The 22283-nt window shown below is 36.4% G+C and overlaps 1 protein-coding gene across 4 annotated transcripts in view; it reads right to left on the minus strand.

The window, feature by feature from the left end:
• Positions 1 to 17056: 17056 nt before the first annotated feature.
• SREK1 (splicing regulatory glutamic acid and lysine rich protein 1) overlaps positions 17057 to 22283 on the minus strand; it is a 36903-nt gene continuing 31676 nt past the window's right edge. For 3 of the 4 annotated variants that reach the window (XM_055251694.2, XM_055251696.2, XM_055251697.2), the window contains 2 exons: positions 20271 to 20415; positions 17057 to 19226 (listed from right to left, as the gene is read on the minus strand). In XM_055251694.2, the coding sequence (XP_055107669.1) occupies positions 19077 to 19226; positions 20271 to 20415 (295 nt within the window). In that variant the 3' untranslated portion in view covers positions 17057 to 19076. The remainder of the gene's footprint in view (positions 19227 to 20270; positions 20416 to 22283) is intronic. The other variant, XM_055251695.2, reaches the window with a different exon arrangement.

The raw sequence follows: 22283 nt of genomic DNA on the forward strand, positions 1-22283 counted from the left end.
GGCCAAACACGAATAAACATTCATAAGTATCAGGACCATCTGGGAAAACATGACCTCACCAAATGAACTAGATAAAGCACAAGGAACCATCCTGGGGAAACAGAGATATGTGTTTATTCAGACAGATAATTTAAAATAGCTGTTCTGAGGAAACTCAAAGCAATCTGAGATAACACAGAGAAGGAATTTAGAATCCTATCAGATACATTTATCAAAGAGATTGAAACAATCAAAAAATAATCAAGCAGAAATTCTGGAGTTGAAAAATGTGAGTAACAGGCTGGGCATGGTGGTTCACGCCTGTAATCCCAGCACTTTGGGAGGCCAACACAGGTGGATCACAAGGTCAGGATATCGAGACCATCATAGCTAACACAGTGAAACCCCATCTCTACTAAAAATATAAAAAATTAGCCGCGCGCAGTGGCGGGCACCTGTAGTCCCAGCTACTCGGGAGGCTGAGGCAGGAAAATGGCGTGAACCAGGGAGGCGGAGCTTGCAGTGAGCCGAGATTGCGCCACTGCACTCCAGCCTGGGTGACAGAGCGAGACTCCGTCTCGAAAAAGAAAAAAAGAAAAATGCAAGTAACATACCGAAGAATGCATCAGAATTCTTAATGGCAGAATTAAGCAGAACAAACAATTAGTTAGCTTGAAGACATGCTATTTGAAAATACACAGAGGAGACAAAAGAAAAAAGAATAAAAAAGAATGAAGCACACCTATGAGATCTAGGAAATAGCCTTGAAAGGGCAAATCTAAGAGTTATTGGCCTTAAAGTGGAGGTAGAGAGAGATAGGAGTAGAAAGTTTATCCAAAGGGATAATAAAAGAGAACTTCCCAAACCTAAAGAAGGATATCAACATTCAAGTACAAGAAGGTTTTAGAACACCAAGCAGATTTAACCTAAAGAAGACCTACCTCGGCCAGGTGCACTGGCTCATGCCTGTAATCCCAGCATTTTGGGAGGCCGAGGCAGGCGCATCACGAGGTCAGGCGATCAAGACCATCCTGGCTAACACGGTGAAACCCCATCTCTACTAAAAATACAAAAAATTAGCTGGGCGTTATGGCAGGCACCTGTAGTCCCAGTTACTTGGAAAGCCGAGGCAGGAGAATGGCATGAACCCAGGAGGTGGAGCTTGCAGTGAGCCAAGATTGCGCCACTGCACTCCAGCCTGGCCGACAGAGCGAGACTCCATCTCGAAAAAAAAAAAAAAAAGAAGACCTACCTCAAGGTATTTAATAATCAAACTTCCAAAAGTCAAGGATAAAGAAAGGATCCTAAAATCACCCAGAGAAAAGAAAAAAAAGTAACATACAATGGAGCTCCAATACATCTGCCCCAGACTTTTCAGTGGAAAACTTACAGGCCAGGAGAGAGCAACATAACATATTTAAAGTGCTGAAGGAAAAAAAAAATGTTATTCTAGAATAGTATATTCAGTGAAAATACCCTTCAAACATGAAGGAGAAACAAAGACTTTCCAAGACAAACAAAAGTTGAGGGATTTAATCAACATCAGACCTGCCTTATAAGAAATGCTAAAGGGAGTTCAATCTGAAAGAAAAGAATGTTAATGAGCAATAAGAAATCACCTGAAGGTACAAAACATAATAGTAAGTACACAGAAAAACATAGAATATTATAACATTATAATTGTGGTGTGTAAACAATTCATGTTTTAAGGAGAAAAATGAAAAGATGAGCCAATCAAAAACAATAACTACAACAACTTTTCAAGACATAGGCAGTGTAAGATATAAATAGAAACAACAAAAAGTTTAAAAAGGGGGAGGTGAAGTTAAAGTGTAGTTTTTATTAGTTTTCTTTCTGCTTGTTTGTTTATGCAACCAGCATCAAGTTGTCATCAGTTTAAAACAATGAGTTATAAGATAGTATTTGCAAGTTTCATGGTAACATCAAATCTAAAAACATACAATGAATACACAAAAAAATAAAAAGCACCAGAGAAAATCACCTACACTAAAATAAAGACAGGAAAGAAGAGAAGACCACAAAACAACCAGAAAGCAAAATCAAAAGATATAATGTGGCTGAATGGATAAAAAACATGACCTTAATAATCTGTTGCCTACAAGAAACACACTTCACCAATAAAGACATATACTGAATAAAAAGGGATGGAAAAAGATATTCCACACAAATAGAAACCAAAAAAGAACAGGAATAGCTATACCTATATCAGACAAAATAGATTTAAAGACAAAAGCTATAATAAAGAGACAGAGAAGGTCATTATATAGTGATAAAGGGGTTAATTCAGGAAGGGGATACAACGATTGTAAATATATATGCACCCAATTTGGGAGCACCCAGTTTAGCAAATATTATTAGAGCTAAAGAGAGAGATAGACCCAAAACAATAATAGCTGGATACTTCAATACCCCACTTTCAGCATTGGACACATCATTCAGTCAGAAAATCAATAAAGAAACATTGGACTTAACATGCTCTATAGACCAAACGAACCTAATAGTTATTTACTTAACATTTCATCCAATAGCTGCAGAATACACATTCTCCTTAGCACATGGATCATTCTCAAGGATAGAACATATGTTAGGCCACAAAACAAATCTTAAAACATTCAAAAAATTGAAATAATATCAAGTACCTTCTCTGACCACAGTGGAACAAAACTAGAAATCAATAACAAGAGGAATTCTGGAAACTATACAAATACATGGAAATTAAACAATATGCTCCTGAATGACCAGTGAGTCAACGAAGATATTAAGAAGGAAATTGAAAAATTTATTGAAACAAATGAAACACAACATACCAAAACCTATGGGATACAGCAAAAGCAGTACTAAGACGGAAGTTTATACCTATAAGTGCCTATATCAAGAAAGTAGAAAAACTTCAAATAAATGATCTAACAGTCTTAAAGTATAGAAAACCAAGAACAAATCAAACCCAAAGTTGGTAGAAGAAAAGAAATAATAAAGATCAGATCAGATATAAATGAGATTGCAACAAAATAATATAAAATATCAATGAAACAAAAAGTTGGTTTTTTGAAAAGATAAACAAAATGAACAAATCTTTAACCAGGCTAAGAAAAAAAGAGAGAATACCCAAATAAATAAAATCAGATGAAAAAGGAGACATTATAACTGACAGCACAGAAATTCAAAGGATCATTAGAGGCTACTATAAGCAACAGTATGCCAATAAATTGAAAAACCTAGAAGAAATTGATAAATTTCTAGACACATATAATCTACCAAGATTGAACCATGAAGAAATCCAAACCCCAAACAGACCAATAACGAATAATGTGATTGAAGCCATAATAAAAAGTCTCCCAGCAAAGAACAGCCTGGGACCCAGTGGTTTTGCTGCTGAATTCTGCCAAACATTTAAAGAACTAACACCAATCCTACTCAAACTATTCCAAAAAATAAAGGAGGAAGGAATACTTCCAAATTAATTCTATGAGACCAGTATTACCTTGATACCAAAACTAGACAAAGACACATAAAAAAAGAAACCACAGGCCAATGTCCCTGACAAACATTGATACAAAAATCCTCAATAAAATACTAGCAAGCCAAATTCAGCAACACATTAAAAAGATCATTCATCATGACCAAGTGGGATTTATTCTAGGGATGCAAGAATGGTTTGACATATGCAAATCAATGTAATCCATTATATCAACAGAATGAAGACAAAAACTATATGATCATTTCAATTGATGCTGAAGATGCATTTGATAACAAATTCAACATCCTTTTATGATAAAACAAAAAAAAAAACCTCAAAAAGCTACGTATAGAAAGAACATACCTCAACATAATAAAAGCCATGTACAACAGACCCACAGCTAGTATCATACTGAATGGGGGAAAACTGAAAGCCTTTCCTTTACAATCTGGAACATGACAAGGATGCTCACTTTCACCACTGGTATTCAGCATAATACTGGAAGTTCCAGCTAGAGCAATCAGAAAAAGGAAAGAAAGAAAGAGCATCTAAATTCAAAAAGAAGCCCAATTATCCTTCTTTGTAAATGATATGACCTTATGTTTGAAAAAACTTAAGACTTCACTGAAAAACTATTAAAGCTGATAGACAAATTCAGTAAAGTTGCAGAATACAAAATCAACATTCAAAAATCAGTAGCATTTCTATATGCCAATAGTGAACAATCTGAAAAAAATCAAGAACGTAATCCATTTATAATAGCTATAAATAAAATAAAATACATAGGAATTAACCAAAGAAATGAAAGATCTCTACAATGAAAGCTATATAACACTGATCAAAGAAATTGAAGACACACAAAAAGATGAAAAGATATCTCATGTTCATGGATTGGAAGAATCAATATTGTTAAAATGTCCATACTGCCCAAAGCAATCTACAGATTTAATGCAATCCCTATCAAAATACCAATGACAGTCTTCACAGAAACAGAAAAAAAAAATCCTAAAGTTTATATGGAATCACAAAAGACACAGAATAGCCAAAGCTATCCTGAGCAAAAAGAACAAAGCTGGAGGAATCATATTACCTGACTTCAAATTACACTGCAGACCTATAATAACCAAAATAGCATGGTACTGGCATAAAGACAGACACACAGACCAATGGAACAAAATAGAGAACCCACAAGAAAATCTATACATCTACAGTGAATTCATTTTTGACAAAGGTGCCTAAAACATACATTCAGGAAAGCATAAGCCCTCATTAAATGGTGCTAGGAAAATTGGATAAGAATAAAACTAGACCCCTACCTCTCACCATATACAAAAATCAAAACAAATTAAAAACTTAAATCTGAAGGCCGGGCGCGGTGGCTCACGCCTGTAACCCCAGCACTTTGGGAGGCCGAGGTGGGCGGATCATGAGGTCAGGAGATCGAGACCATCCTGGGTAACATGGTGAAACCCCGTCTCTATTAAAAATACAAAAAATTAGCTGAGTGAGGTGGCGGGTGCCTGTAGTCCCAGCTACTCGGGAGGCTGAGGCAGGAGAATGGCATGAACCCCGGGGGGCGGAGCCTGCAGTGAGCCGAGATCGCGCCACTGCACTCCAGCCTGGGTGAAAGAACGAGACTCCTTCTCAAAAAAAAAAAAAAAAAAACCAACTTAAATCTGAAATCTCAAACTATGAAACTACTAAAAGAAAACACTGGAGAACCTCTCCAGGACATTGGAGTGGGCAAAGATTTATTGAGTAATACCCCACAAGCACAGGCAACCAAAGCAAAGATGGACAAATGTAATTATCAAGTTAAAAAGCATCTGCCTGGCAAATGAAACAATCAACAAAGTGAAGAGACTACCCACAGAATGGGAGAAGATATTTACAAACTATCCATCTGACAAGGGATTTATAACCAGAATATACAAGGAGCTCAAACAACTCTATAGGAAAAAGAAATCTAATAATCCAATTTAAAAATGGGCAGATGATCTGAATAGACATTTCTCAAAAGAAGACATACAAATGACAAACAGGTGTATGAAAAGTTGCTCAACATTTTGCTTTCTGTTCCCAGCAAAAAGGACTATTCGAATCATGTGGATTTGGTTGACTTACTATCCTAAATCTTTATTTGAAACAGACCCTGTATGCTTCACTTGACACAGCTGCCCACAACTGCCTTTTAGCGTTCTCGTGATGCATCGTCATCTAGTTCTCCATGGTTCTAACAATTCCCAGGCTCCTATTCCTACCCGTCCATTTAATGCAAATGTCTACAGGGTCTTTTCCTTGGACAGTTTCTCACATGCACCCTTGGTGAGCTCATCTACTTGCCTGATTTTAACTATAATTGTTTGAAAATTACTCCTAAATCTGTATCTCTAGCCCAGACCTCTCTTCTGAGCTTCAGGTCTATATCTACCACTACCTTCTGGAGTCTCCACTTAGATGTAGCAAGATACCCCAAGTTCAACACATCTAAACCCCATAGTCAGGTGTGGTGGGACACGCTTGTAGTCCCAGCTACTTGGGAGGCTGAAGCAAAAGGATCACTTGAGCCCCAGAGTTTGAAGCTGCCGTGAGCTAGGATCATGCCACTGCCCTTCTGCCTGGGTGACAGAGAAAGATCCTGTCAGTGAATGAATGAATGAATGACCGACTCTACTTCTTGCCCTGGATTTCCCTACCTCACTGAGCGGCCCCACCATCCACCCAAATACCTTAACCATAAATCCCAAGAGTCACTTGAGTCCTCCCACTTCCTCACTTGGGGTAGGCAGAATTCTAAGAATGACCCCCCAATGACCCTTGCCTTTGTATATTCTCCTCTCTTTGAATTATGAATATGATTAGTTCCATTCCCATTATTATGTTATGTTACATGACAAAAAGGGAATTTTTTTAGATGTAATTAATATTACTAAATCAGTTGACTTTGGGTTAACCAAAGAAGAGATTATCCAGTTGGGACCAATTAAATCACATGCCCCCATTAAAAGAGAATTTGCTCTGGCCAGTGGCAGAAAAGGAAGTTAGACAGATTCTAAGCAAGAGAAGAATCTGACGTAAGCTGTTGGCTCGAAAATGGAAGAGGGGAATTTGAGAAGAATATGAGTAACCTTTAGAAGCTGAAAACAGTTCTCAGCTGACAACTAGGAAGGATGTGGGAATCGAAATCTGTCCCAAACCTGAATGGGCATGGAACTGGATTCATCCCCAGAGCCTCCAGCTAAGAGCCTACCTTGTCTGACATCTTGACTTCAGCCTTGTGGGACCTTAAGCAGAGAACCCAGGCAAGCCTTCTTTAACTCTGACCTACAGAACTGTGATGTAATAAAAAAGAAAAAAGAAAGAAAGAAAGTACTCAACATCATTGATCATCAGAGAAATGCAAATCAAACCTACCATGAGATTTCATCTCGCCCCAGTTAAAATGGCTTTTATCCAAAAGACAGGCAGTTACAAATGGCGAGGATGTAGAGAAACGGGAACCCTCATACACTGTTGGTGGAAGTTTAAATTAGTACAATCACTACAGAGAACAGTGTGGAGGTTCCTCAAAAAACTAAAAATAGTGGCTCACGCCTATAATCCCAGCACTTTGGGAGGCCAAGGCAGGTGGATCACCTGAGGTCAGGAGCTTCAGACTAGCCTGGCCAACATGGCAAAACTCTGTCTCTAGCAAAAATACAAAAATTAGCCAGGCGTGGTAGCACTTGCCTGTAGTCCCAGCTACTTGACAGGCTGAGGGAAGAGAATCAATTGAACCTGGGAGAAGGAGGTTGCAGTGAGCCGAGATCACGCCACTGCACTCGAGCCTGGGGGACAGAGCAAGACTCCATAAAAAAAAAAAAAAAAAAAAAACCTAAAAATAGAGCTACCATACAATCCAGCAATCCCACTGCTAGGTATGCACCAAAAAGAAAAGAAATCAGTACATCGAAGAGGTGTCTGCATTCCCATGTTTATTGCAGCATTATTCACCATAGCCAAGATTTGGAAACAACCTAAGTGTTCATCAAGAGACTAATGGATAAAGAAAATGTGGTACATATACACAATGCAGTACTATTCAGCCATAAAAAAGAATGAGATCCTGTCATTTGTGACAACATAGAAGGAACTGGAGGTCATTATATTAAGTGAAATAAGTCAGGCATAGAAAGACAAGCTTCCAGTCAGGTGTGGTGGCTCACACCTGTAATCCCAGCACTTTGGGAGGCTGAGGCAGGTGGATCACCTGAGTTCAGGAGTTCAAGACCAGCCCGGCCAATATGGTGAAACCCCATCTCTACTAAAAATACAAAAATTAGCTGGGCAAGATGGCAATGCCTGTAATCCCAGCTACCCGGGAGGCTGAGGCAGGAGAATCGCTTCAACCTGGGAGGCAGAGGTTGCAGTGACCCGAGATTGCACCACTGCACTCCAACCTGTGCAACAGAGTGAGACTCCATCTCAAAAAAAAGAAAGACAAGCTTCACATGTTCTCACTTATTTGTGGGAGCTAAAAATAAAAGCAATTGAACTCATGGAGACAGAAAGTAGAAGGATGGTTACCAGAGGCTGGGAAGGGTAGTCAGGTGGGTAGAGGGGAAGTGTGGGGATGGTTAATGGGTACAAAAAAAATAGAAAAAAAAGAATGAATAAGATCTAGTATTTGATAGCACAACAGTCACTATAGTCAATAATAATTTAATTGTACATTTTTAAATAAGTAAAAGAGTATATCTGGATTGTTTGTAACACAAAGGATAAATGCTTGAGGTGATGGATACCCCATTTACTCTGATGTGATTATTACACATTGTATGCCTATATCAAAACATCTCATATAGCCCATAAATATATACACCTACTATGAACCCCACAAATATTAAAAATTAAAAAGAAACAGAACTAAAAGAAATAAAACAATCCACAATCCAGTTGGAAATTTCAAGACTTTGAATTGATAGAAAAAGCAGACTGAAAATTATTAAGTATATAGAAGACTTGAACACCACTATCAACGAACATGACCTAACTGGTATTACAGATTACTTCACTCAACGAAAGCAAGACACATTCTTTTCAAGTGCATGCAAAACACCAAAGTGGATTATTTGTGGACCATAAAACATGTCTCAGATAATTTCAAAGGAATTAAATCATACAAATGATGTGTCCTAACCATGATGAAATTAAGTTAGAAATCAGTTACAGAAAGATCTTTGAAAATTCCCAAATATTTGGACACTAATTAACACACATTTCAATAACCCATGGATCAAAGACAAAATCTAAGGGAAAATTATGAAGTATTTTGAACTCAATGAAAATGAAAAAACAACATAGCAAAATTTGTTAGAATACAGCTAAAGCAGTGCTTTGAAGGAAATGTATAGCACTAAATACATATATTAGAAAGGAAAGGTCTGAAGTCAATGACTCCAGTTCACACTTTAAACTAGGAAAAGAGGGCAAACTAAATCCAAAAGAAGAAAAAGAAAATAAATAATAAAGAACAGAAATCAGTGAACTAAAAAAGAAAAATTGATGACAGTGAAATCTGATTATTTGAGAAAATAAATTGATAAACCTCTAGCTAGACTGATCAGAATAAAAAGAGAGGAAGACACAAGTTAACGATATTACGAGTGAGAGAGGACATCGTTATAGATCTCACACGTATTAAAAGGTCATAAGGAAGTATCATGAATAACTTCATGGCAATAAAGTTGACAAGTTAGATAAAATAGACAAATTTCATTAAAGATACACAACATCAATGCTCATTTAAGAATAAATGAACAAGGGCCAAGCATGGGGATGTGTGCATGTAGTCCCACCTACTCAGGAGGCTGAAGGAGGAGGATCTCTTGAGCTCAGGAGCTTGAGACCAGCCTGGGCCACACAGTGAGACCCCAACTCTAAAACAAAACAAATAATAAGAATAAATAGCATGAATTTAAGAATAAATAGCATGAATAACTCTCAATCTAGTTTTAACACTGAATTTGTAGTGTGAAAGACTATTCCAGGCTCAGGTTGGCTTTTTTGAGGTATTCTACCTTAACAATTTGACACAAATTCCTTCAGAAAAGTGAAGAGGAAGGAATTACTTTCCAACTCATTCTATTAGGCAAGCATGACTCTTATACCAAAACCAGAACGAAATTACAAAAAAAACTCAGACCAATTTAAATACATTTAATCAAGTGGCAACATATGTTGAAATGAATTTGAAAAAGGTCTGGGGTTGGAAGACCAATTACTAGGCTACAAAAACAGACTAAAAGGAAAATGACAATTCTAATACTACAGTTACTTTTCTGCTAGAGTGATTCTATTCCATGTAACTAAAATCATACAAGGGCATACTTAAGATATTCCAGAGGAAATGCACAATTGGGAGGACTTAGCAGATGTGACTGAGGGTGGGGACAAGACGGAAGTTGCAGGCATTCTCAGGGATATTAGGGGTTCAGTTCCAGGCCACCATAATAAAGTAAGTATCACAATAAAGCAAGTCACATAAATTCTTTGGTTTCCTAGTGCATTTAAAAGTTATGTTTTATAACTATGGCCTATTGAGTGTGCAATACCACTATTATCTAAAAAAGTGTACATACCTTAATTTAAAATACTGCTTAAAAAATGCTAGCAATTGTCTAAGCCTTCAGTGGGTCATAATCTTTTTGCTGGTAGAGGGTCTTGCCTTGATGTTGGTAACTGCTAATAAATCAGGGTAGTGACTGGTGCAGGCTGAGGTAGCTGTAGCGATTTCTTAAAATAATAAAGTTTGCCACATTGACTCTCCCTTTCACAGATTTCTCTGTAGCATGTGATGCTGTCTGACAGCATTTTACCCCTGTAGTACTTTTAAAATTTGAGTCAATCCTTTCACAAACCCTGCCACTGCTTTATCAATTAAGTTTAAGTAATATTCTAAATCCTTTGTGGTCATTTCAACAACATTCATAGCATCTTCACCAGGAGTAGATTACATCTCAAGGAGCCACTTTCTTTGCTCATCCATAAGAAATAACTCCTCATCTCTTCAAGTTCTATCATGAGATTGCAGCAAGTCAGTCACATCTTCAGGCTCCACTTCTAATTCTAGTTCTCTATTTCTACATCTGCAGTGAAGTCCTTCACTTAAGTCTTAAGCCCCTCAAAGCCATCCATGAGGGTTGGAAGCAACTTCTTCCAAGCTCCTCTTGATGTTGTTTTTTTATTTTTATTTATTTATTTATTTTTAAGACAGTTTCCCTCTGTTGCCCAGGCTGGAGTGTAATGGCGCAATCACAGCTCACTGCAACCTCCACCTCCCAAGCTCAAGCAATTCTTGTGCCTCAGCCTCCTGGGTAGCTGGGATTACATGCATGCACCCATCAATGTCTGGCTAATTTTTGTATTTTAGTAGAGATGGGCTTTTGCCATGTTGGCCAGGCTGGTCTCAAACTCCTGACCTCAACTGATACACTCTCCTCAGCCTCCCAACATGCTAGGATTACAGGCGTGAGCCACCCCGCCTGGCCTCCTGTTGATATTTTGTTCTCTTCCTGTAAATAACAAATGTTAATGGCATCTGGAATGGTAACTCTTTTCTAGGTTTCCAATGTACCTTGCCCAGATCCATCGGAGGAATCGCAATCTATGACAGCTATAGCCTTATAAAATATATTTCTTAAATAATAAGACTAGAAAGTCAAAATTACTCCTTGATCCATGGGCTACAGAATGAATATTGTTTGTACAGGCATGAGAGCATTAATCTCCTTGTACATCTCCATCAGAGCTCTTGGGCAACCAGGAGATTGTCAAGGAACAGTAATATTCTGAAAGGAATTTTTTTTTGAGCAATAGGTCTCAAAACTGGATTTAAAATAGTAAATCATGCTGTAAACTGATGTGTTGTTATCTAGGCCTTGTTCCGTTTATAAAGCACAGGCAGAATAGATTCAGCACAATTCTTAAGGACTCTACTAGGATTTTCAGAATGATAAATTAGCATTGGCTTCAACTTAAAAGTCACCAGCTGCACTACCTCCTAATAGGAGTCAGCCTGTGCTTTGAAGCTCTGAAGCCAGGCATTAACTTCTCTCTAGCTACGTAAGTCCCAGGTGGCATCTTCTCCCAATATAAGACTGTTTCATCTACATTGAAAATCTACTGTTTCATGTAGCCACCTTCGTCAATGACCTTGGCTTCTAGAAAATCTACTTCTAGATAACTTGCTGCAGCTTCTTACATCAGCACTTGCTACTTCACCTTACACTTTTGTTAGAGATAGCTTCTTTCCTTTCACCTCATGAACTAACGTCTGCTAGCTTACAACTTTTCTTCTGCAGCTTCCTCACCTCTCAGCCCTCACAGAATTGGAGTTGAGGCTTTGCTCTAGATTAGGCTTTGGCTTAAACAAATGTTGTGGCTGGTTTGGTCTTCTATCCAGACCACCGAAAGCAGCAATAAGGCTGTTTTGCTTTCTTATCATTCATGTGTTCACCAAAGTAGTACTCTGAATTTCCTTCAACTTCTTTAAATTCATAACTTGGCTTTCATGCCTGGCTAACTGCATTGTACAAGAGGCTTAGCTTTCAGCCTATCTGGGCTTTCAACATTCTTTCCTCAGTAAGCTTTATCATTTTTAGCTTTTCATTTCAAGTGAGAGACATGAAATTTTGTCCTTTCCTTGAAAACTTAGAGGCCATGATAGGGTTATCAATTGGCTTAATTTCAAAATTGCTGTTTCAGGGAATAGGAGACCTGAGGAGGGGAAGACAGGAGAACTGCCAGTTAGTGGAGCAGTCAGAACACAAACATTCCTCGATTACTTTGCTATCTTATATGCGCACGGTTTGTGGAGTCCCAAATCAATTACAATGGTAAGATCAAAGATCAATGACCATAGATCACCATAAGGAAAAGTCTGAAATACTGCAAGAATTACGAAAACGTGACAGAGACACCAAGTCAGCACACGCTATTGGAAAAACGGTGCCTACAGACTTGCCAAATGCAGGGTTGTCACAAACTTTTAATTTGTAAAAACACAGTATCTGCAAAGTGCCAGAAGATGAAGTATGCGGACGGGCCCAGTGGCTCATGCCTTTAATCCCAGTATGAGGCCAATGTGGGTGTATCACCAGAGGTCAGGAGTTCGAGACCAGCCTTGTCAACATGGCAAAACCCCATCTCTACTAAAAATACAAAAATTAGCCGGGCATGGTGGCACGTGCCTGTAATCCCAGCCAGTTGGGAGGCTGAGGCGGGAGAATCGCTTGAGCCTAAGAGGCAAAGGTTGCAGTGAGCCAAGATGACACCACTGCACTCCAGCCTGGGCAACAGAGTGAGATTCCATCTCAAAAAAAAAAAAAAAAAGATGTATGCCTGTAACGATGGCAATGTGGAATTAGAAAAATGGTAGTGCTGGTGAAAGACAATAAACAGAAAGGCATACACTTGGGATTGAAAATTCAATGTTTTATTTGGAACGAGGTAAGTTTAGTGTGCTAGTAAGATACCCAGTATTGTAATAGCTGATATTTAGTGAGTTCTTAGTGTCAGATAGTTGAAAAGGTGACTGAAGCTCAGGAGAGAGGGAAACATGGTACTGAAGGTCATGCCTACATAATTCATTCCATTTACCACCTCTCATAATCAATTGTGGTTATTACTACATTAAATATAGTAATATACTTTTTGAAAGAGATACTTTTCTGCAAATCTTAGGATGTTCTTCCCAAGGTAAGAAAATGATAATTATAAAAACTAAATTACTATAATGATACTCCTTAAGTAATTACGATTTGGTAGAAGTCTGCTGTTCAAAGCAGCTCCTACTCTAACCTGGCATTGCTTTTAAAAAGTCCTGTGGAGAACGCCACACACACAAACCCACTACCGGCAAGGGGTGCATTTTAAAGGCCTCTGCTCTCCCACCCCTACACATGCAGTTTAATATATCTGAAAACCAAAATGGCAGCCAGGCACAGTGGCTCACATCTGTAATCCCAGCACTTTGGGAGGCCAAGGTGGAAGGCTCACTTGAGGCCAGAAGTTTGAGACCAGCCTGGCCAACATGGTAAAACCCCATCTCCACTAAAAATACAAAAATTAGCTGGGCATGGTGTCGGGCACCTGTAGTTCCAGCTATTCAGGAGGCTGAGGAACGAGAATCGCTTGAGCCTGGAAGGTGGAGGTTGCAGTGAGCCAAGACAGCACCACTGCATTCCAGTCTGGGCGACAGAGCGAGATTTTTGTCTCAAAAAAAAAAAAAAAAAAAAAAACTACCAAGAAAACAACAAAAAAAGAAAACCAAAATGGCTCATGTCCTTTAGTCACAGAAGGCAGCTAAGATAGATGGCCTATGTAGATAAATCAATATACACAGCGTCAACATCTCTAGGCCAGCTAAGCCATCAGGTCATGCAGGATTCTAAATTTATCTAACAGGTAATTTTTTTTTTTTTTTAGACTAACAGGCTAATAGGCTGTCTTACCTAAGTGACCACCCTGATGAGCACACAGCTCATTCACCAAATGGAGAGTTACACCTCTTATAAATGGGAGAAGGCATTCCACCTGTGGTTAAAAGACAACGTGATAGTTTTCATTGTACAAATATCCTAGCAAGAAGCTGAATTTGTGGGGGCTGGGGAAAAGGCAGATTCAGAGAGCAGCTATCACTTACTTGGATACTGCAAAATGTTTAATATGAAAAGCCTTGAAGGGAGTTAACTGCCCCAAAACACGAAGATTGCCCTGTATGCAAAACCTTCCATTTTTGGTAGTCATCTTGAACACTGGAAAAGCCCATTATCACTTTTCAGTTATAGAAATAATATGTAAATATGCAAATAACTGTTCCAGAAATAGTTGAAATTACTACTCAACAGTGGCAAGATTTTAAGACTTTCATTTTATTAAAAATATAGCAACATAATAGCAGCATTGTTTGATAAATCTTTACTAGTACCATTTAAAAGTAGTCCTACTCACAAATAAACACCACCTATGCAGCATGTTTGTTTACATTCCAAACTCTTCCCTCGATAATCTAACACTGTTCTATTAATCTAATCATTAAGGAGGTAATTTTTAAAGCATTAAGTTGATCTACACAGCTACACAGTATACTCAAATTTCATACTTAAATCTATTGTAGAAATCAGAGATTCGTTAGTTTATTCCCCAACAGTGTGTTACCTACCAGTACCCTCAAAATGGTTGAAACCAACCTATTCTTTCAGTGTGATTTTTATGAATTTATACTTACATATGTAGTTAAGAAATTATGTCTAGTAAATAAAAATAAACCAAGAATAGAAGGTACTACTCCTCCATACCAATCCTGGAAAAATAAAATTTAGAGGTAAAATATGTGAAATCTCCCAAAAGTTGGCAATTTTAAAATTAAAATGTTAACTAGATATAAATTTAAAAATCAGGCAACAGACTTAAAACCTTTTATAAACATTATATTAAGAAATGTTATATCTGATACAAGCTAATTGTAACAAACTAATTGCTAGAAACTATAAAAAAAGTACCTTAGAATGGAAGAAAGCTAGTTATTAGTTACTAAATCCAACTGACTGAATATAACCAAAGTCATAAATGGCTTAGCGTTTACTTTTAAAATAACCTATTGCCAGGTGCAGTACCTCAAGTAATCTCAGCACTTTAGAAGGCTGAGGCAGACAGATTGTTTGAGCCCAGGAGTTTGAGACCAGTCTAGGCAACATGGCAAGACCCTGTCTCTACAAAAAAATTCTAAAATTAACTGGGCATGGTGGCACATGTCTGTGGTCCCAGCTACTCAAGAGGCTGAGGTGAGAGGATCATCCATGCCGAGAAAGGTCAAGATTGCAGTGAGCCATGATCATGTCACTGCACTCCAGCCTGAGTGACAGAGTGAGACCCTGTCTCAAAAAGAAAAGTAATAATAATAACGTATTACTCTTCAGGCAAAACCACCAATAAAAGTGTACTAAAAACAAACTCACCCACAAACCCAAGATTAAGTAGGGAAGTCAATTTTATTTTAAAATTTTATTACATTTATACTAAACTCCTGATCCAGAAATATAATTTAGCTCTTTTAAGAGCACTAGCTTTTAAAATTTGAAAATAAACAATCTAATTTTAAGTGAAAATTACATTAGTAAATAAACATGAGAAAATAATATATATGTAGTGAAAATAAAAAATATTTAAGCACAAGAAACATAAGGGCACTGCACATTTACTTTGTGGGAATGGCTCCACTTCATAACGCACCAGTTGAAATCAGATACTTGTCTTCCAATGAAAACATAAATGATTCACTGAAATTATAAGTTATTCAATGCCATCCCTCCAAAGGGATTCATTTTAATTGTTAATTCAACAATAATTAAATCATGCTCTTTATTTCTAATAGATTAAAAAAAAAAACTTAAAGGCCTATTACTCTACATTATACTTCTTGAATCTACACAGTATCTTCACTTGAGAGGGGAGTTAGATCAGAGTTCTAAGTTTTAAAATAAAGATAGCAACATAGACATAGGAATGACTGAAGGTCTTGAAAATTATTACTATCACAAAATAAATTCTCTTGACCCCCCCACAAAAAAACCTTTTCATTATAAACGCCAGTGTTTATTTTTAATTGAGCATGTCAATATTTAAGCCTCTGGCACTGCCAAAGATAAACATAGCAGGTACTGAATCTCGTGAAGAACTTGAAACACAGAGATCACAAGCTGACTAGTGTTTGCAATTATAAGCTAATTAGATAGAAAATAACTAAGACGATAACTGCAGAACTTCAGGATTTAAAAGTTTTGAGACAAAACTGATGCACTAGCTTATGAACTGATGCACCATCTTATGATACTAGTTCAGTGTACGTTGCTGAAAGGCAACAGAATTTGTCTACAATGATAAATAGCAACCACAACTTAAGGAACAGAGGGTACTCTACATAATCAAGCTACAAAAGATAATTACAGAAAGTATCAAGTATAAAATGTCTGTCTTCTTGGCCTTACCTCAAGTTTATCTGACAACATCTACCTGGGATTTAAAAAAAAGAAGTCTTAAAGAAAAAAACAAAATACCCTGAAAGAATAAACAAATGAAAACATGAGCTCTTTTAAGTGAACAGAGAAAGTATGTCTCAAACAGATACACACGTGTGCATGCGCACACATGGACACACACACACACACACAAACATCCCTCTAGACCCTAGAATGCCTTGCTTCCATAAGCCCATGTAAAAAAATGTCAAACCCCAATAACAATCTGATTTGTTCCTCCAGATCTCTTGTATTCCTACTCAGTTTTTACAAATCAGTTTCAAGATTATAGTACGATTATTTTAAAGCTGAATAAATATCAGCAAAGAAAATAATTAGCAGCAAGAACTAAATTAAATGTTAATTACCAACATAAAAAAACATGTAATAGGTCCAGAGTACAAGAAAACACCTCTTACCTTAAATGACTTGCTTTACAGACACCACACAAACATGCACTCTCCACGTCACAACAATCTCTATGCCAACTAAAACGAGCAGGATAAAACTAAAATGCTTTTTTGAAATGCATAAACAAATATTCCTCTAAAATACTTAGCTTTATTAAAGAAATGGTACTAAAAATAACAGATTCCAACATTTGCTGTATTTCTACTTATATATCATAAATAAGACAGCTGTTGATGCAAGACACACTCTTTCACAATCTTTCCATATGCACCCAAGCATTCTTGTATCAGAATAAGCTGTTTACCAGCCAACCGTATACGGCTGAATGATTAAAATGACCATCTATACTTTACATAGTAAAGCATCTTCCAAAATTTTAATGTACACAGTGACAAAAAGGAAAAACAAACAAACAAACAAACAGTAATTCTGAACACATGAAGAGTGATTAAGCAGCTTCATAATCAAATCAGGCTTCATTACTTGCAACAAGGGCAACTCTTTCCATTCCCCACTAAATTAAGTTTCAATCTTATTAACATTAAAAGAAAACTCAAGTTGAAACCAAGTAACTAACATGCTATTCAGCTTTTTAGATCTAAAAAAGTAACTCTTCCCATGAGGTAAGGCAACTGAGTAATCTGATTGTATTAGATTGCATTAAAATAATTATACTTAATTTTTTAATACACTAATTAAAGGTATTACTTTTTTGGAAATACGACAATAATGAGTTCAGAAACCACAAGTTATAGTACTGGGGAAAAACATTAGCAGTGCTGTCACTTTACTATTTGCATACTTTCTGTAAAAAGTGAGCCTAAGAATAATGGATGACCTGTATCTTAAACTCAAGTAAACGTATCCTTAAACATAATACCAATAACCTCCCATATACTCCTAAGTCCTTAAGTACAATTTCTGCACATCATTTATGAAAAGATGATTGAGAGGTAATAAGGCCATCCAATGTAGACAACTAAAGGGTTTTCTTCGATTTAAGGAAAATAAGAACATGTTTCATTTTCAATTATCACAGTATAAAACTGATGGTCCCAAAGCTGCACGACTCTAACGTCATTCTTGAAAACAGGACTTCCTTCTCATTTTAGGTGAAATCAGTAAGAAGCTCTTCTGACATACCACTTACACACTTCTCTATGGGTATGAATGAAATATCCATCTAGATTCCATATGAATTGAGAATGACTAGCACATATAAAATTCTAGAAAACAGTATACCACATTGTAGAAGGCACTAAAGCTTCAGCTTGTGCTCCCATAGCCCATTTTGAAAAGCCAGTTTCCTTTTTTATAAGGGCACCTTTGCCACCTACAGCTGACAAGACACACTGCAATATTATTCATAATAAGCTTGGAAATGTCAAGAAAATTTAAAAAGAAATGCTCACTTTGTGGGTAGACCCAATGATTCTAAACACTGAATACTAATTCATCATTATTAGTATTCAACACGGTTGCTCTTCCTTTTGAAAGAGAACAGTAGCATGCATTGTCAGTTTTTTAATCCACTTATTTAAGCAATTTTAATCTGCAAAACTATTTTAAAGAAAAATTGTCCTAAACAGTGAGCAAAAGAAAACACAATAGTGAGAATTTAACACAATCACCATAAGTCCTGTGAAGTAAATGTTAAAACTTCTTACATACTTTGCACTTACAAGGGTGTGTATATATTTGCACCAATTTCAAGCACATCATTAAACTGTATATACTGAAATAAAAAAAAAGTAAAACAATACAAAATTCAGTAACTAGCATTTTTTAAAAGAGCCTCCAATGCTTATCTCCAGTCTTTAGGGATAGTACAAACTTGGATCTTTGATATTCAATTTATTTGCAATGGTTCTTGGCAAACACTAACAAACCACATGACAAGTGTGTCAGCCACCATGGAAATGCACAGATTTTAGAAGATGAGTTTGGGTAACATCTGTTATTTTCATGACGTCCATGCTTTATTTTCTTACTCAATAACAAGATGGCCACAAAGTCATCTAACAACTGTAAAAGCTGTTAGGTCCTGTCTTCATGCTCAACTAGATTTCTTTCCTGTTTACATCTTGTTGAGAGAATTAAAAGCTTTGGATTTGATTCCAGCATTGAGCGCAGAGGTACACTTGTCGGTCCTATACTGCTTCTGTTTTGGTAGAGAGGTTTTCTTCATTCAGCTGACAATTCCCATTGTGCTGTACTTTGTTTTCCTCAGTCCTTGGTGCATCCTTGTCATCTACTTCTTTGCTTACACTTGAATCTGGTTCTTTATTGTGCTCTTTCTCCTACAATGAGTAATTAAGGTATGCATTTAATATTTTCCTCAAGAACTGCCTGCTATTACGACAAAAATGTGAAACTTCATCTTTTGTGAATTTAAAAAACTGGGTATTATTTTCTCCCATTATGTTTTCACAGAAAACGAATATGCAAACACTATCAATTTCCCCTTTGTATTCTCATAAAAGATGGACAATCCAAGGAAATTTAACTAGAATTGGTGAACAGAAATTTTAAGCAAGTGCTCAGTAAATGTTGCTGACAGACTTGAAAAACGGAGACAGATCTATTGAAAGAGTGAAATAATTTCCAAGGATGCCAGGATAGATTTTTAATCTGGAAACCAATGCAGCAAAAATAAGGAAATGTAGAAAAGGAAGTCACTATGCCTCCTGGAAAAGGCTGTTCAAGAACACTCCAATTTCTACCCTCAATTTAAAAGAGTTAAATGAGAACAAACAGTGGCCGGCACATCGTAAATGCTTAATAAATGTTATCAATGTTATTGATGATGATGATAATCCTCTATCAGTATTATAGTACATAAAACTGTAAGATAGATGTTCCAAAATTCATAATTTCCAAATACAAATATACTTTACCAGTGTAAGTAACTTAATTCACAACTACTTAAAATATTTATCCAAGTGACAAAAAAGCTCACTTGGTGGAATGTGGTTTTCCATTAGGTATTCTAACCCAACAAACCTAATGTTAACTACACAGTCTTTTCAAATTTGCTGAAACATAAACTGAGGAAAATGGCATCAGGCAGAAATCCTATCTATATAAAATCAAATACATTTGTTACTGTTGATTTCTTAAATTTTTCTTATTGCATGCCACATTAGGATTTAGTTCTTTTAGTTTTAATTGGCTCTTATCTCTTCAACATTTAGTTTTTTTAAATTACCAATTAAATATTTTAAATATTTTTAAAATGCCAACAATGTACAAGACACTGTTCCCCAAAGAGCTTTCAGTCTAAAACCATTTGTATGCAATAAAGAACCATTTCAAGTGCCAGACACCGAATGACTGCTGCTTACTTTAAGTGAAGTACTGTTCTTCTCCAACTTCTCCTTCCCATCTCTATCATTAGAACTCTTTCTCATAGACGTTGAACGTTCTCTCTCTCTTCTTTCACTGATGTGGTCCCTTTCTTTTTCTCTCTTTTTATCCTTCTTATTTCTGCTGTAAGAATATTGATATGCCAGTTAAATTCTAAGAAATTGTAAGATCTATTATATTCTTGACAAAATATCCTTTTCTAACACTGGATATCTAAAATAATGCATTGTTAATAAGCATTAACAGTAAGCTGGTTTGCAAAGTAACATAAATGAGTCCTACAACCTGACCTACCCCACCCTTAACCCAGTTAGTTTCTTAAGTATACACAAGTCATTTTGGCAGAGGCCACCATGTGTTCTCATAAAACACTATTTGGTATAGCCTATTTAAAAGTTTTCGAATATTCAAGATTTGTTTATGTACTGCAATAAGGAGAAAATAAAACCAAATGAGTATGTATCTGCCTCATTTTGCAAAGAGAAACAAAGGAAAGACAATCAAATGATTGGTCAATTACACAGGGTGAATGGGAACAAGGCAGAAGGAATGGAGACAAGAGTGACGTTTTCTGAATGTATCTTTTTGTCTAACTTCAGTTCATAAGAGAAAAGTTTTGACTTTCCTGGGTAAAGTATTTGTTTCAAAAATACAAACATGGCCTGCATCTATAGTATCCTAAGCCTTCCATTATTCTCACAAAAGCCAAAAACCTATAAGCAAATAAACAAAAGACCCCTCTACTGGAAAATCACAGAAAATCACCTAAAAAACCATAACCAATTAGTAAGGCAGTGGGATTAAAAAAATAAATATACAGAAATCAATAACTTTCCTATGTACAAACCTAACCTCCAATTAAACATAATGAAAGAAAATACCTCATTTCCAACAGCAACAACAAAAAAAATTTCTAGGAATTAAGAACTGCATAAAGCCTGTATGAAACAAATGCTGAAATACTCCTGAAAACACCAACGATGGCCTAATAAGATATACCACATTCCTTGTCTACAGCCGTATCACCCTGAACGTGCCCAATCTCATCAGATACACCACATTCCTGGACAGACGACTTGTCATCATGAATCTTTATTTATTAATAAACCTGTTTATCAATTTTCCCTAAGTTAATTTATAAATCGAATGCAACTGTAATACAAATCATCAATAGGTTTTATTTCTGGAATGCAGACAACTGACTCATGTTCAAGTGGAAAAATAACCACTGAAAGGAAAGCTAACCATACTCATAAAAGCAATGAGGGGTATAGAGAACAGGCCTTGCCAAATACTTAAAAACACTGTATAATCTCAGTAATTAAAAAGGTGGAACACCGGCACATGAACAGCCAGTCAAACCAACCCAAGGGCACAGAAGACCCAGAAATAGACCCAAACACGCATAGAAAAACACAGCACATGACAAAGGCAACATATCAAATTAATGTTAGAAAAATTGAGTTTTTAACAAATGGTACTGCAACAACAGGGAAGCATTTGTAAAATAAAACTGAACCCATATGCCATATTGTACATAAGAATAAGACTCTAACCAAATATTTAAATGCAAAATATAAAACCACAAAAGTACAAGAAGAAACAATGGGAAAGTTCTATCATAATCTTGGAATAGGAAAAGCCTTTTATCAGTGTGACTCACATAAGAAGTCATAAAAGAAAAAGAGAAAGTTATTTTAAAAATGAAAAACCTTTGTAAAATCAAGTCTTACAATTACTGAGAATGATATTTATAATCACAACACTAAATAATAAACTCTCTAATATAAAAGAGTTCTTGGAAATAGAAAAGGAAACAAAAAGGCCAACAGGAAAATAGGCAGAGTATACAGACAATTCGCAGAAAAAGAAATACAAATGGCTTTCAAATGTACGAAGTGGTCACTTCTCTCATAATTAAAGAGTGCAAACTGCTGCCAACTCTTATAGAGGATAATTAGGAAGTATCTCTCAAAAATTACAAACATGCT

The sequence above is a fragment of the Symphalangus syndactylus genome, chromosome 18 (assembly GCF_028878055.3).
Source record: "Symphalangus syndactylus isolate Jambi chromosome 18, NHGRI_mSymSyn1-v2.1_pri, whole genome shotgun sequence".
Taxonomy (NCBI): domain Eukaryota; kingdom Metazoa; phylum Chordata; class Mammalia; order Primates; family Hylobatidae; genus Symphalangus; species Symphalangus syndactylus.